Here is a 17,774-nt window from a genome sequence, read left to right on the forward strand (position 1 = left end):
TAAATAGCATTAATAGGAACTGTAGGAATATGGGGGCTATTTCTATACTTTTAATCAGTGTTAGCGAAATAAGGCCACAGTAATATCTGCCTTTAACAAAGGTGATAAAAATAAGAGTAGTATGTATAGCGCTATAGGCCTACTGGATTCAGCCTACAAATTATATGCCAAAATTCTGAACGTAAGACTAAAAAATATTATGGCAAAACTGATATCTGAAGAACAGATAGGTCTTAGACGATCGACTATTGACTATGCTTACAATACAACTTATAGAAAACCTACGAAAACTCGGTATAGGAAATCCGTCTTTCTTTTATAGATTTTGAAAAGGCATTTGGCAATATCAAGAGAAAAATGCTATGGAATATAATGGCTGAAGGAAGTTATACATCTCACCTCACAAATGCTGTTAAGAACCTATACTCAAAAACCGAAATAGATATAATTGTGGGTAATAAAATCACAAAGATAATGAACACAAACAAAGTGGTTCGACAAGAATGCTGTATTTCCAGATATTCTTCAATATGCACATATATGAGTGATAGGTAAACGGAAGTTGAATAAAATGTTGAATGTTTAAATCACGACACTAGACTAAATTTAATTTTATACGGAAGCAACCAAACTATGATGGCAGACAAGGAAGATGATACTCAAATGAGGGTCTGAAAGACGCAAAAAGTAACATCCGTTTAGGACCCACCATTGTCTGTAGATAAAACGAAAGAGGTGAAATTTTGGGGAATACAAGGAAAAATATGTAAAATACTTTTCAATAATCAAATCTTGGGAAAATATCTAGATTGCAACATCACTTATGAATGTAACTATGATGGGGACCAAAACTGAAATAAATTTACTCCCGTACGTGGAACTATCGTTAACGGTTTGCAGAATATAGCCAGGAAAGGAAAGCAGCTGAAGTTTTGTAAAGCCGTAGCAGGAGCAACCCTTACTAAGGAGGTAAGAGTGGGCGACAGGACGCCAACAAACTAGCATGTAGGCTCAGGAAATCAGATTACTTTGTGGGATTAGAAGTATGTACCGGAATAGGTAATTTGCCTAATATATGTAGTGAAGTAACTAATGATGAAGAATTGAATAGAACTGGGGAGGAGTTTGTGGCACAACTTGACAAAATGAAGGGACCGATTAGTAGGACATGTTCTGAGGCATCAAGGGATCACAAAGCATTCGAGGGCAGCGTGGAGGGTAAAAATCGTAGAGGGAGACCAAGAGATGAATACACTAAGCAGATTCAGAAGGATTTAGGTTGCAGTAAGTACTGGGAGATGAAGCAGCTTGCACAGGATAGGGTAGCGTGGAGAGCTGCATCGAACCAGTCTCAGGACTGAAGACCACAACAACAACAACATGTAGTGAAGAAGAAGAAGAAGAAGAAGAAAAAGAAGAGTACGGCAATGCTGAAGAAGAAACTGTCATGAAATGAAGCTTCCCGCATAGTGGTCAGTAGGCAAAGTCGTGGTTACTGTCTGGGGGGAGTTGGTTGAGACACGGAAGCGGCCGCATTGTACCAGGTGCTTGTGTCTTCGCAGGTCGTTACGACGGTCGGTGCGCGGAACCCAGCAGAGTTCGAGCCATCGAGAAGGGAAAGGTGGACACACTCCATATTAATGTCCACTAATACGTGTCTGTATACTTGTAATGACAAGCCTTATATGCTGATGGAAATTACAGGACCTCTGTTTCTCCTTGTGGCCAAATTCCGGAAATATCGTCCACGGTATCACAAATAACTGCGTGGGGGGAGGGGGGGGGAGAGATGTGCACGGGGTTTAATGCAGTTTGCTTGAAAGTCTGTATAAAGGGTATCGCAGTATGGAGAGATCCCATTGCCATTCCCACCGTTTGTTCATAATACTTACCACTGTACGTGAAACACGTTGACGACAAACCACGTTACAGACATAAGGTAGAACTCGCTCCTGAAATATGCTTTGTACCATTGGTATAGTCGTCAGGAGAGACTATGTGTCTCATTATCCAGTATGTACTGCTCTTGTATAATCGAAATGGAGTCGAATCTTTCGTAGAAGATTGTTTACGTATATGTCTCATAGACGTTGATAGTATCTAACAGAAAATATTAATTTTATATGACACAAGGTACAAAGAAATACTGTCTGTTACACGTGCCAAACGAGGGTTCCGTAATCAGTGCTCGGGTTCAAGTCCAGCAGCTAAACGGTGATGGAATATCTGGAGTTCTAAAGGTAAACGTTCAGAATTTGTGCCCTCCCGGAGATGGGGGCTAGCGACTTCACAGGAGGATTAAATTCTGTTTTCCACCTTGGCTATATTATAATTACAGTTATGTATTTCAAGCGATAGGCTGATTTTCAAGTACTTACTCATAACTCGTAGTTTTATGCAGCCATATCATTTATAATGTACGTCTGTCATTCAGATACTTAAGTACTGTCGTAGTAGACTCGAGGAAGATCACCGTTACATATTATTCAACGATTTAAATAACACAACTACCTTAGTGACCTACATACCTAAACAAAAAATATCATGACGTATCACTTAAAGCACTGCTGCCTGCAAATTGTGTTGACACTGTCCGGTCTACAATACGCAACACTGACAGCGTATATTACACTGAAGTCGCAGATACAAGGTGTATCAAAAAGAATCATCCAATTTAAAAAAAAATCATAACTATTATTTTATTTGAGATATGTGCGTGAACAACGTAGTAGGGACAAAAGAAAGCGTTTGTGTTCTACGCTTTGTGCAGTGCGGGTCAGTAAAAACTGTTCAGCGTGACTTTCGTACTATGTATAGTTTGTATCCTCCTACAGCACAGGGATTAGACGATGGCAGCAATAATTCCCAGAAACAGGTTGTTTGTGTAAAGGCAAGTCGCCGGGCCGTACCCGAGTATATGACACATACGTCGAAAGCATCCGCCATCGTTTCACAGAGAGTCGGCATAAATCCGTTCGTCGTGCAGCTCGACAGCTCAATATGACCTCAATGTCCGCCTGGCGTGTGTTACGACGACGTTTACACGTGAAACCGTACAAATTCCAACTACTGCAAGCTCTTCGTGAAACTGACAAACTACAATGTGTGGAATTCTGTAATTTCAATACCGCATTGACATATGCCGTGCATCTCAATTGGGGCATACTGAACGCCTATGAAAAAGTATGAAAAAAGTTTTTTTTTTTAGTTTCCCGTTCATCAGAAAACAAAATTCATTGTATGTGTTTATTTGTTTCAGAAATATAGACGTGCCAAGTTGGATGATTCTTTTTGATGCACCCTGTACTACAACCCTTGCATGTCAGCGATCCGACAGTTAGTTGGTAGGATGGTGGAAATATGTGGCATTAGATGTCTAGACACAGATTATGCAATTCGCATAAATAACGGGCCACTGATTTACGTACTCGATAATGGCACCCGATAACGTCTCCATAGCATTTACATCAGGTGAATTCTGTAGCCTAGACATCACTGTGAGTTCACCATAATGCCACTAAAACCACTGTATCACGGTTACGACTCCGAGGCATGGACAATTACACTGCCGAAAGATGACGTAGCTGTCGGGGAACACATCAAAATCCGCAGCTATCAGCGTGGCTTCGATTACCATCATAGATACCACGCAAGCACACAGCATAATACTGCTTCCCCCAGGCTGCGTCCATGGCGCGCTACTCGTTTCGAGCCATTGCTGACCTCGATGACGGCGTTTGTGGAGACGACGATCAATCTAGTGTAGAAACTGTGATTAACCCGGATATTCGAAGTGTTTCCATTGATCGACCGTCGAATCCCGATGACTCCGTGCCCGCAGCAGTTGTAACTGACAATGTCGTAGGGTCAACATTGGAACACGTATGGGTAGTCTTCAGCGCAGTTCCACGTTCAACAATGTACGATGAAACGTGTGCTCCGAAACACTTGAGCGTGCAAAAGCTTCGTGCCCGTTCGGCAGAGATGCAACAGAGCAAGCAATACTCCGAACCCCACGTTCCGTGAAGAGTGGTGGACGTCAAACCACTGAGAGCGTAGTGGTGGTTTCACCGTTCTTTTAACTCTTTCCGTAGATGCTCACGACAGTAGCAGCTGAACATTCCACAAGCTTCGTTTGTTACAAGATAATCATTTAAAGGCTCTGCGTAATAATAATCTGCCCGTTGTCAATGTAGGTTATCTCACTGGATTTTCGTGCCTGTTCCGCTGACATATTTCAGTCTTACATACTTTTGTTACTTCGTCACGTAACCACAATACCACCAGGCGCCATCTAACGTCGCGATGGGCAGTGGTTATAATGTTTTGCGTCATCAGTGTATGTACCTGCGTATGTAGGTATGTATATACACTCCTGGAAATGGAAAAAAGAACACATTGACACCGGTGTGTCAGACCCACCATACTTGCTCCGGACACTGCGAGAGGGCTGTACAAGCAATGATCACACGCACGGCACAGCGGACACACCAGGAACCGCGGTGTTGGCCGTCGAATGGCGCTAGCTGCGCAGCATTTGTGCACCGCCGCGCCGTCAGTGTCAGCCAGTTTGCCGTGGCATACGGAGCTCCATCGCAGTCTTTAACACTGGTAGCATTCCGCGACAGCGTGGACGTGAACCGTATGTGCAGTTGACGGACTTTGAGCGATGGCGTATAGTGGGCATGCGGGAGGCCGGGTGGACGTACCGCCGAATTGCTCAACACGTGGGGCGTGAGGTCTCCACAGTACATCGATGTTGTCGCCAGTGGTCGGCGGAAGGTGCACGTGCCCGTCGACCTGGGATCGGACCGCAGCGACGCACGGATGCACGCCAAGACCGTAGGATCCTACGCAGTGCCGTAGGGGACCGCACCGCCACTTCCCAGCAAATTAGGGACACTGTTGCTCCTGGGGTATCGGCGAGGACCATTCGCAACCGTCTCCATGAAGCTGGGCTACGGTCCCGCACACCGTTAGGCCGTCTTCCGCTCACGCCCCAACATCGTGCAGCCCGCCTCCAGTGGTGTCGCGACAGGCGTGAATGGAGGGACGAATGGAGACGTGTCGTCTTCAGCGATGAGAGTCGCTTCTGCCTTGGTGCCAATGATGGTCGTATGCGTGTTTGGCGCCGTGCAGGTGAGCGCCACAATCAGGACTGCATACGACCGAGGCACACAGGGCCAACACCCGGCATCATGGTGTGGGGAGCGATCTCCTACACTGGCCGTACACCACTGGTGATCGTCGAGGGGACATTGAATAGTGCACGGTACATCCAAACCGTCATCGAACCCATCGTTCTACCATTCCTAGACCGGCAAGGGAACTTGCTGTTCCAACAGGACAATGCACGTCTGCATGTATCCCGTGCCACCCAACGTGCTCTAGAAGGTGTAAGTCAACTACCCTGGCCAGCAAGATCTCCGGATCTGTCCCCCATTGAGCATGTTTGGGACTGGATGAAGCGTCGTCTCACGTGGTCTGCACGTCCAGCACGAACGCTGGTTCAACTGAGGCGCCAGGTGGAAATGGCATGGCAAGCCGTTCCACAGGACTACATCCAGCATCTCTACGATCGTCTCCATGGGAGAATAGCAGCCTGCATTGCTGCGAAAGGTGGATATACACTGTACTAGTGCCGACATTGTGCATGCTCTGTTGCCCGTGTCTATGTGCCTGTGGTTCTGTCAGTGTGATCATGTGATGTATCTGACCCCAGAAATGTGTCAATAAAGTTTCCCCTTCCTGGGACAATGAATTCACGGTGTTCTTATTTCAATTTCCAGGAGTGTATGTACCACTAAACCACTGGACCGATTTCAACCAGTCTTGGTATACACAATCCTTTGTGTCAAGAACTGCTATGGGGGCAAGAACCACCTACGTATTATACACTACTGGCCATTAAAATTGCTACAACAAGAAGAAATGCAGATGATAAACGGGTATTCATTGGACAAATATGTTATACTAGAACTGACATGTGATTACATTTTCACGCAATATGGGTGCATAGATCCTGAGAAATCAGTACCTCTGGCAGTAATAACGCCCTTGATGCGGCTGGGTACTGAGTCAAACAGCTTGGATGGCGTGTACAGGTACAGCTGCCCATGCAGCTTCAACACGATACCACAGTTCATCAAGAGTAGTGACTGGCGTATTGTGACAAGCTAGTTGCTCGGCCACCATTGACCAGACGTTTTCAATTGAAGAGGGATCTGGAGAATGTGTTGGTCAGGGCAGCAGTCGAACATTTCCCGTATCCAGAAAGGCCCGTACAGTACCTGCAATATGCGGTCGTTCATTATCCTGCTGAAATGTAGGGTTTCGCAGGGATAGAATGAAGTGTAGAGCCGCGGGTAGTAACACATCTGAAACGTAACGTCCACTGTTCAAAGTGACGTTAGTGCGAACAAGATGTGACGGAGACGTGTAACCAATGGCTTCCCATACCATCACGCCGAGTGATACGCCAGTATGGCGATGACGAATACACGCTTCCAATGTGCGTTCACCACGATGTCGCCAGACACGGATGCGACCATCATGATGCTTAAACAGAACCTGGATTCATCCGAAAAGATGACGTTTTGCCATTCGTGCACCCAGGTTCGTCGTTGAGTACACCATCGCAGGCGCTCCTGTCTGTGATGCAGCGTCAAGGGCAACCGCAGCAATGTTCTCCCATCTGATGGCTCAGGCTGCTGCAAACGTCGTCGAACTGTTCGTGCATATGGTTGTTGTCTTGCAAACGTCCCCATCTGTTGACCCAGGGATCGAGACGTGGCTGCACGATCCGTTACAGCCATGCGGATGAGATGCCTGTCATCTCGACTGCTACTAATACGAGGTCGTTGGGATCCAGCACGACGTTCCGTATTACCCTCCTGAACCCACCGATTCCATATTCTGCTAACAGTCATTGGATCTCGACCAACGCGAGCTGCAATGTCGCGATGCGATAAACCGCAATCGCGATAGGCTACAATCCGACCTTTATCAAAGTCGGAAACGTGATGATACACATTACTCCTCTTTACACGAGGCATTACAACAACGTTTCAACAGGCAACGCCGGTCAACTGCTGTTTGCGTATGAGAAATCGGTTGGAAACTTTCCCCATGCAGCACGTTGTAGGTGTCGCCACCGGCGCCAACCTCGTGTGAATGCTGTGAAAAATTAATCATTAGCATATACAGCATCTTCTTCCTATCGGTTAAATTTCTCGTCTGTAGCACGTCATCTTCGCGGTGTAGCAATTTTAATGGCCAGTAGTGTAGCACAGGAGGTATGACGTATACAACGAGATGCCTGAAAAACTGGCGCAACGTGTATGACGTTTAAATTTATTACTTCTGTCCTACTACCTCTACTCGCAATAAACTTCGAAGACGCTATTCACATATTCCACTAAATGCACCTATTAAATTATGTCATACCGCATGTTTCAGAAGATATGACGTCATAAGCAGCGAGGCGCATAAAAAAATACCGCATTCTGCATGACGGTTAAACCTCTTACTTCGTTGCTACTAACCCTACTCACGAGACATTTTACAGACAGTATTCTCGTACTCCGCTGAATGTATCTACAAAATTATATCGTTGTAGGACACACAGATCTCGGGATAAGACGTCATCAGCACTGAAAAACTTGAAAAACTGCCGCATCATCCACGACGTTTAAATTTATTATTTCTTTGCTACTATCTCGACTAGCAATTTATTTTGCAGACAGTATCCTCATATGCCTCTTATGTACCTGCACAGATATATTATTTTATGACAGATTTATTATTTTATGACACGTAGTTCAAGAGATATGTCGTCATAAACACTGAGATGCATGAAAACTGATGCATCATGCATTTACATTTATTCTTTAGTACTAAGACAACCAGCTGTCGAGTCAGCGTAATTAGATCCCTGACGGCTGACAGCGTTCTTGACAGCTGTCAACTGTTAAGAGCGAACAGCTGCAGGCGAAGAAGATAGCCATATTTAGAGCTATAAAGAGGCGTGCCCATAGGCACGTTTACAAAATCGCAATGTAGACCCATGAAGCATCTGCGACCAGTGTGCAGAAACTGTCCGGGTTACTGTACTTATACATGTGTATATTATACTTATTTTTTGTAAGTCTGTTTCATAATTGTAAAGGTGTTTTCACGAATACAAGTGAAAGAAATTTTTTGATATTACACCAGAAACACAACACATTTTTTGTTTTAGTTTCTAATAGGAAATTGACAAAAAGAATACCCAGGTAATGCCGGGTTTGTCAGCTCGTATGTTGTAAAGTTTTCATTTAGAAGACAAATTTGCAAAAATTACTAGATATAGGGAAAATAACAGCTGATAGGGCTTCTCTCAAGGCTTTTACTACAGAATACAGGTGCTCAGTACGTACACCGATTTTGATGCGACTAAGGGGTGGTTAAATCATTTCTGTTCGAAGGCCTTTCAGTCCAGGACTTGTATGCCAGTCAGGCCAAATAGTCGTGAGCATTGAGGCAAACATTCCACGACGCACCAGATGGAAGATTCCCGTTTGGTAAAACACCGTCTCCTGCTGCGTGAAGAAGTCCGTACCTGCCTACCTGCGTGAAGAAGTCCGTACCTGACTACCGCACTCCCCGAAAGGAATCCACGAATCGTCGAGCCTACATACGTCTTCTTTAAGGGATTAAAGTTGATCATCTCATGTCGGGAGGAGGCGTAATCAGGACTCTAGGGCACGTGCTCGAGAGTCTCTCACTTCAGTGAGCTTAACTTCTGCTTTACGACATTTGCGATATGGAGATGTTAGTTACCATGAAACAGCACCAGCCCTTGGCGTAACATTCCACAACGGTGGCTTCCGACAGACATGCTGCGTCATATACATTCTTCATTTTGCGATGGATGCCTAACGATGTTTGTCCTTCGGCACCCAAGAAAAGAGTAACTGCGTGTTGATCACGCTGGGACGCATTTGGTAATAACGTCGCCAAAGTTGACGTTTCCACATTTACCGCACGCACGTCGGAAAGACACGAATGCCTCACTAATCCCATGCCTCCATGGCGGTGCTTACACGCCTATATCGGAGTCGCGCTACGTTACATGTACGTCGCAACAACGCCGTCAAAACGAAACTTTTTGAGCGCTCCTTATACATACGTGCAATTCATTCATATCACAGCTACGAGAAGCCGCAATGCAGAGAGGTTTGCAAATCTGTTCACCGGGTTGCCTGTCTTCATGAGCTCACTGATTTGATGCGACAACACAGAGCTGATGATCCGTCTAAATACATGAAATGTATTCGCGTTTGTGAATGTAGACAATCGTAGATATATAATGGAATGACGACAATGAAAAATTGTACAGAACCGGAATTCGAACCCGGAACCCCTCTCTTATAGTGAGCAGTCGCCTTAATATAGCACGACTATGAGCACGACTCACGACCTGACCGAATTACCATATGTCGTCAACCACGCGTCCGCAGGCTGTACTATTACATCCATTACCTGTATTCCCGTACAAGGGAGACATTTTACTTGAAAAAGAATAGCTGTTTATTACGATGGAATGTCCGAAGTAACATTTGATTTCTGGTTTCCATCTGAAGTTTACTTTTTTCCTGCACACCGACAAATATGAGAGGTTTTAGAGGCTACCACCCGCAGTTTTCCTCGACGCCTGTAAAACCTCCGATGTTTTTCGGTGTACGGAGTAAGATATACTGATGATGGAAACCCGTGTCCGAAACCGTCATGCACCAAAGCAATATAGCATCACATTTATATCAGACGAGGCCTCTCTACGCAGTACCTAGCTCCCTCCTCTCCACTGGCGATCGTGACAGTCGCGATCACTAAATAACAAACAACATTGGCTGACGCTCCGCCTACGGTCCGTCAGCGTATAGTCACGTTTTCTGCCTAAGAGGTGGCCTAGAAGACGGCAAAACTCTAGCGACGGGCGGGAATATCGGTGTGACAACACACACAGCACATCGCTGTTAGGCCGATAGAAGCCACGCAAAGCCACAGAGGTCGCTACAAATTCTGACTGCACCGGTAAAGCCTGGCCGACGTCATGCCGCTTGTAAAGTTTGCTGCGATGTGCGCCAGGGCGAGATCATTTCGCTCTACATGACCGCTTTAAAAGCGTCGTAGTCTCCCACTGCTGACGACCTTTGTATCTGCCTTTTTGAAAAAAAAAGGAATTTGATATTTGCACAAGGAAGAATAATACTACGAAAGTTCGTGTACACCTCAGAGACTAATCAACTTCCACGTAAACAGTCCGAAGAAATAACCAGAGTGAGAGAGAGGCCAAAATTCACAGCCAGGTTGAGCGAAACATGTTGTTAGTGATTACTTTAAGTGAAGTACGGCACGGTCCGAACAGTTCACGCTCCTCCGGATTGTCAGTGTGACGTCACTGGTTCTGATATGGCCGCCTTCCTATGTAGTCTCATACTAGTTGGTGCAGCGTGTAGCAGCGACGAAATTAGGCCTTTAATTCCGCTGTCAGAAGAAATATAGTTAAACAAGAACATAAAAAATGAAACAGCAAAAAATTACATACATATTTCGCTTTTCGTCAACAATATGAAGTTTTCTAGCGTATCTCATTTGCGTCGTCACTCACAACCAAAACTACGAACAACTGGTATTCGTAACATCAACAATCGCAGTGTAGTTGATTGTGGGTTTCTATTGACAGTTTAAAGACTGAAGCTATTACGTGGAGTGCTAACACGGGCATGTATTGACTCCATAGTATTGGGCCATAGGTTTTCTGCTTGTTTTATTCCGGACCGCCACGATTTTCTCTCTTGCTTCAACTTCTTTATTTGTGATGTCTTTACACTTGTCCTGTCGTCCAATCACTTCCTTTTATCCGTCTATTCCCATTTTCTTTTCGTCGCTGTTTCTACGTAGAACCTCCTCACGTCTTATCTTAAAGTTCAACCATTTCTCGCCATTCTTTCATAGCACCTCATTGGGAATGCTTCGATTCCCTCCTTTACGATTTGCCACATGATACGCACTATTGGCATAAGGTTGCCTGGGAGTTGAAAGCCCGGGAAAAATAAGGATTCAACACCATTCGTATCAAGATTTTTGTAAACACTCCTCAGGAGAAAAGGAACTGTACGAATTATCTTGACATGAAGGGAAAAAACCGTCCAATTATGTAAACCAATTGAAGAACAATTAGATAATTGATAAAAGTATCTCTTCAAAGATTCTTAAGGGATTACATACAAAACTGAAGAATGCCACAAACAGTGTGTTATAACAACTATAACGTGATAGGAAAACAGTCTCCAAAACAGGCAGGCAATAAACATTTTTAGAATGTGTGTAACCAAAAGACAACAAATAATTCAGTGTTACCTAAAAGGAAGGAAAAACAATGGGACGAACGGCCCTGAAATTACTTAGGGCATGCCCGATACGCTGCCCCTTCTCTAAGCAACCTCTGGGTACACGCTCAAGGCACAGCATACAATGGTAGCCTCATGAACAGAGGAGTAACTTTTAAGCAAAACGAGTGAAAATCTTAAGTCATCAGACTACTTGCAGATGGCGTAGCCAAAACAATTGTGGTAAGCCGGTAACAGATAAAAAGGCAATTGGCCAAGGCAGCACCCCCACTTATACCTGTTTGTAAAGATGTCCAGCTGCCAACTGAGATTCAGCTTCAAATCATATCTCGAGATAGAAACGGCAAACACTTAACCGTCGCACGGGACGGAAAACATAGGTGGAAGGGAGACGCAAACGGTTGGATGGTGAAGCTCACCTGCATTAAACACAAGCTTTGCTTGAAAGAATAACCCTCCAAAGTATATGCAAAGAGGTTTGCTTCTTCCTTCCGACTTATTTGTTGGCAAATTAGTTTTAAATGCTAATAATGGATCATCTACGACTTCCTTATTGGTCTCCACTTCTGTCATCAGATAGTTTCTCCCCGTCATAGAAGCCTCCAATGTACTCTTTCCACTTATTCTCTATCTCCTCTTCTTTCAAAACCTGGATTCTTAACGTCTCTTAATAATGACGAACTGGCCGTTAAAGTTCATCGAAGACTGATTTGACTTTTATTTGCTGATTTTGTCGTTTCAATGCCCATTTACCTTTCGAATTTTTCGCACTTTTGCAGTAGCCAATTAGTTTCGTTCCTAAGAGACTTATATTGCAGCTTTCCTTCATTTTCATGAATATTTATATACACCTGCTTTCGTCGATCAGTTGAAGAATTTCTTCAGTCAGCAGAGATTTCTTTCAATTACTTTCTAGTACCTACATTTGCCTGTCCACCGTCTGTGGTTTCTCTTTAAAGGGATGTCCATTCTTGTTCAGTTTACTTGCAATTTTTGGTGTTCATTACGAAATTATCTGTGGACTGAGGTAACTTCTAATGCACCTCACCATGCCTCAGTACTTCAGTATGCTACTTCTTTACACATCGGTTGTTCGTGGCGATTCACTAGAATTCCAGTGCACACTTCGTTATTGCTATAATACTGCTTTTTGAGGCTAACTAGTGCAACTGGCATAAAGAGTACTTTCTCTTTTCTTCTGCAAAAAAGTGAAAAGTAGATTAAAGCTAATTTGTTTATATAAATGAAATTCTTTATGTTCAGCAACCAGCATTCACGGATTTTTATGCAAATTTTGCTGGATAGTCCTATGACTATAGACCTCGATGTCGAAAGCGTCTAAAAACACATTTCACTAAATCGTTTATATGTATATTTCTTGCGAGTATGTATCATGCGTGTTACGTAGCGTATAAAATAGTGCCTCAATTACGAAACTTCAACGTCCGTTTCATTGAGTGGGACGCGACTCATAGGAATTCGACACTTTCACTGTCAGCATTGCTCAGTAATGTTTCACGACCCTCTTCCGAGACATTGTTTTATTTGGTTTAGTCTATATAAAGAAGGCAACACATTTTACGAAATATATCGTAGTGAATGTAGTACCAGTAAATTGCGTTTGAGCCATAATGAGAGAATGAAGCTATTATTCTGCAAATAGTACTTATGCAGGCCGTTGATCAGTCTCAGTCTGAGGAAGTTTCTCTTGTTACAGCTGCGCGGTGACCTCGTCTTCGTATACCCAGCCCTTGTGGCGGCGAGAGTGCAGTCGACAGTCCCCGGGGCACAACCGGTGTATTTCTATCAGTTTGACGCCGTCACGAATCTTAACATGTTGAAGAAGGTCTTCATCAAAGAAGATATTGCCGGTAAGTACATAATTCTGGATATGAATATGTCCAACCTTCTTTTGTAGCACACATTACAGAATAATAAAGCACGATTCTTGATCGAAATATAAGGGGCTATCTAAAAGTTTCCATTCGAAGACCGTACATGCAGAAGCGGTATGCCTATCTCGAAAAATCTCCGTGAGTTTTGAGGCAATCATCCCACCAACACACCAGGCTGAAGATAAAACAACATGTCCGGCTTCCTGAAGAAGCCCCTATACCAGCTGCACATACTTTTCCGACAGAATCGTCGTTCCTTCAGGGTCTTTTTAAAGAACCGAGGACGTTATAACCACGTTGGGAATTATCAGGACTGTCAGGAGGGAGAGGGGGGGGGGCTCGACCCAAGTGTAATGGATGAGGCTGGCTTCCCAGCTCGACCAACATCTTTTGTCGAATTGCGCCCAGCACAGAACATGGTGGACCATTCCACAATGGTCGTTTTCGACAGGCAGGATGCCCCCATTCTTCATTCTCCAATGAATGTCGGTATTTGTCACTCGGCAACCAAGAAAAGAATAACAGCACGTTGGTTCCGTTCGGACATATCAGGTTATAACGTCACCATAGTTCACGTTTCCACATTTACCACATACACGTCTCAAACACACGAATGCCAAATTAATCCGCTGCATACATTTAAGTGCTTATATGTACAGGCATTGGAATGTACTACGTTGCATATGCAATGCAGCAACGCCCTCAAATGGAAACTTTTTGATCGCTTCTTAAAAAAAAAAGTATAACGGTATAACGTCATATCGGGTTGAACCACATTTACTTTTTGAAGAAAATATGTAACATACAATACAACATACCCTGCAGTGATAATTGGTTACGTTTATAGGGGCCTCTCATGGCGATGACATCCCCTATTTCTTCTCCGGAGAAATGTTTAAAGACATACCAAAAGGACCGGAAACGGTGGAAGGAAAAGCAATAGCGCGTATGACCCGTATGTGGACTAACTTCGCCACTAAAGGGTAAGTACTGCAATTGAATAATAATGTATCTTACGACAGTACATGTCTGTCGTTCGAAGCTGTAGATATGACTCTTCTTCATCAACTCGTCTTGCGCCATGACAAGGTTTTTAGTTTTGAATAAACCGTTGACATAAGAACAAAAATAAGTGTAACCGTGGTATGTAAACTGGTCAGACAAAATATTTCTTACCCCGCTAAAAGAGCACACTGGTAATTTTCGAGCGCCCTCGATGATGCAGTATTGTTTCTGTTCGGTCATGTGCCCCTGCACTACAGACGTAAGTCATGGCAGTACAGTGGTGCGCTTGTGCCAGTTAGTTGTATCGGATCAGAGCAGTGAGATCGCTCAACGTGAAGACGTGACAGGATGGCAGAAAGAACCCGTCGATATCTGACCTGCCATGACCATACCGTGAATAAAGTTGCCCAATTAGTCGGTGTATCACCTTGGACTACCTAACGTACGAGGATGGTTTGATAAGTCGGTTAAATTTCTATGAAATAATAGAGCATTTTTGTTGCGCCTTCATGATTGGTAAGGCTGATTATTCCATGGATCAGATAAAGAATTTCAACAGTGTTCAGTGCAAAGGTGATTGTTAATAGCCGTCTGAATTCGTCAGTGTGTTGACTGCTATTGAAGATGGACAAAGTCGAGTTTCGTGCTGGTATTAAACATTTTCATTTGAAGGGGTACTCTGCCGTACAGATAAAAACATAACTGGATGAAATTCACATGGACTCTACGCTATCATAGAAGACCATTCACCTTTGGATTAATGAATTTGGACGTGGTCGGACAAGCACCGAAGAGGTAGCATGCTCCGGCCACTGGACACTTGTGGTCACCACAAGGAAAACCATTGACAAAATCCGTGATGTGGTAATGCAAGGCCAGCGAATAAAATTTCTTGAGATTGCTGAGACTGTAGACATCGCAACTGAACGACTGAATACTATCCTCCGCGGAGAATCGAATGTGCAAAAGATGTCTGCAAGCTGGCTGTCGCGATTGCTCATAGTCGATCAAAAGCGGGTCTGGCAAAAATTTCAACACAATACCTGACGACGCTTAATTGCAATCCGCAAGACTCTTTGCGCCAAATTGTGATCGTTGGTAAAACCTAAATCCGTAATTACTCACAAGAGTCAAAACGACGGTCGAAACAATGGACAAAGACTGATGAAAGTTGATAGAAGCAGGCAAAGTCAATTTCATCATCTGGTAAAGTGACTGCCACTGTTTTTTCTAGGATTCCTAGGGAATAATTTTATAGATTACATGGAAAATGGCAGAACAGTAACTGAGACCTATTATGTTTCATTGTTGGAATGACTGAAACTTGCATGGGCTTAAAATAGACCACAGTTAATACACAAAAAGTGCTATTTCTCCAGGATAATGCACCATCCCAGGCATCAGTGATAACAGGAGCGCAAGTGCATGAATTGTTTTCTGAATTAGTTCCTCATCCACCCTATTCAGTAGACCACCAAGTGACTTCTTCCCGTTCCCTATATTGAAAGTAACCGAGCGAGGTGGCACAATGGTTATCATTCAGGCCTCGCATTCGGGACGACGGTTCAAACCCGCGTCCGGCCATCCAGATTTAGATTTTTCGTAATTTCCGTTAATTACTTGAGGAAATTGCCGCCATGGTTCCTTTGAAGGGGCACGGCCGATCTCCCTCCAGATCCTTGACACAATCGGAGCTTGTGCTTCACATGTAGTGGCCCCGATATTGATGTGACATTAAAATCAATCTACCTTCCTTTCTGTACTTGCTAGAAATAAATTTTCATCAAATCATTAACTGACACTTGCAGTCACTGGGTATTTTTTGCAGTCAATGAGTATTTTGCAGAGTTTGACACAATCTGTATATCTTAAAGGATGAACAATCTGAAGGGTCACGGGACCATGTGTATATCCCTCGAAGCAAACTATATCGAAAAGGAAAAATGAGTTGTTTACCAAACAAACTTTTTTCCAGACTTATCAAATCACCCTCGTTCTACTCGTAGTCATGTAACACACTGTAAGAGCAGCGGTTTTATAAATCTCCTAACTGACTTTGACGAGAGAGATATGCTACGCCCTACTACTGACTGTCGGTTTGAAAACCGACAGTAATTGCTGCTGTCAGTGAATACGGTCCATATCAACCAGTTGTCGAACAATCATTGCGAACGAGACTGCATGGAGTGGAAACTTGGAGTCGGGTGCCTCCCAACTGACAAGTGCCCTCAGCGGCCAGTGCTCTCATTAGCGTCACAAAATGTTCAAATGTGTGTGAAATCTTATGGGACTTAATATAAGCGTCACACAACACTTGTTTTAATTTAAATGCATATTTGTTTATCTGTACGTCGTAACATTATGATTACCATTTCACAGGAATCCCACACCAGATCCTGAAGATCCCATTTTGTCTGTGACATGGACTCCATTCAAGAAAGACAATCTCTGCTACTTGAACATCACAAAGGATGGACTGAGCGTCGAGAAGGACCTCATCAAGGAAAGGATGGATTTCTGGGACAAGCTCTACAGACTGAGAGCATGAGTGCGCTCAAGACAAGCACCATGAAAAATGCTGCTATGCATTGCAGTGCTATTCCGTAGACTCAGAAGTAACTTAACTGATTTATGTAGTGCTGTAACAGATCTATTTGTGTATGCTGCAATCAATAAACGGAATTCCATTTGAGGAAATCTCGAGACAGTAAAACAGACTCAGAATTTAGCAAAACCAGAAACCTATTTCAGACCATAAAGGATGACAAACTGAAAACCTTAGCTGCCGACAGGTGTTGTTGATATACCTCGATGTGGACAGTCCCGGTCGGGGCACACATTTTCAGCTGTCCACATCGAGGTATATCAACAACACCTGTCGGCAGCTGGGGTTTTCAGTTAGTCATCCTTTATTCCAGGGAAAAGCAGAACGGTCATCAACAGTAAATGTTCTTTCGAGAACAAAGTTACTGTCTTCGTATATATATTTCAGATCATTAAATGGAGACATTGTCCATGCTGAATAAGGTTTACCTCCTCACTAAATTTCTCTCAGTGACACCTTCAGAAAGAATATCTTCGAAATCGTTACACCCTGTTTATGAGTAAGAGTAACACACAAGAAAAACCGATCTGTAGCAGTGATGTTTAAGCAGTACAACATGATGTTTTCTTTTGAGTCATCTGTCTTCTGACTGTTTTGATGCGTCCCAACACGAATTCCTCTCCTGTACCATCCTCTTCATCGCAGAATAACACTTGCAACATATGTGCCCAATCATTTTCTGGAGGTATTCCAGTCTCTGTCTTCCATTCAGTAGATCATGTAATTCTTCTTCACTTTCACTCAGCATAGCAAAGTCATCAGTGACTCGTATCATTGATATCCTTCCACCTTGAATTTCAGTTGCACTCCTGAACCTTTTTATTATTTCCATCATTGCTTCTTCGGTATTCAGATTGAACAGTAGGGGCGAAAGAA

At 43.7% G+C, this 17,774-nt stretch overlaps 1 protein-coding gene across 1 annotated transcript in view; it reads left to right on the plus strand.

Moving 5' to 3' along the window:
• LOC126162298 (juvenile hormone esterase-like) overlaps positions 1 to 17,006 on the plus strand; it is an 85,264-nt gene extending 68,258 nt beyond the window's left edge. Inside the window, exons 8-10 of the mRNA XM_049918717.1 lie at positions 13,111 to 13,264; positions 14,136 to 14,271; positions 16,673 to 17,006. Of these exons, the coding sequence (XP_049774674.1) occupies positions 13,111 to 13,264; positions 14,136 to 14,271; positions 16,673 to 16,841 (459 nt within the window). The 3' untranslated portion in view covers positions 16,842 to 17,006. The remainder of the gene's footprint in view (positions 1 to 13,110; positions 13,265 to 14,135; positions 14,272 to 16,672) is intronic.
• Positions 17,007 to 17,774: the final 768 nt, after the last annotated feature.

Source organism: Schistocerca cancellata, chromosome 2 (assembly GCF_023864275.1).
Source record: "Schistocerca cancellata isolate TAMUIC-IGC-003103 chromosome 2, iqSchCanc2.1, whole genome shotgun sequence".
NCBI lineage: Eukaryota > Metazoa > Arthropoda > Insecta > Orthoptera > Acrididae > Schistocerca > Schistocerca cancellata.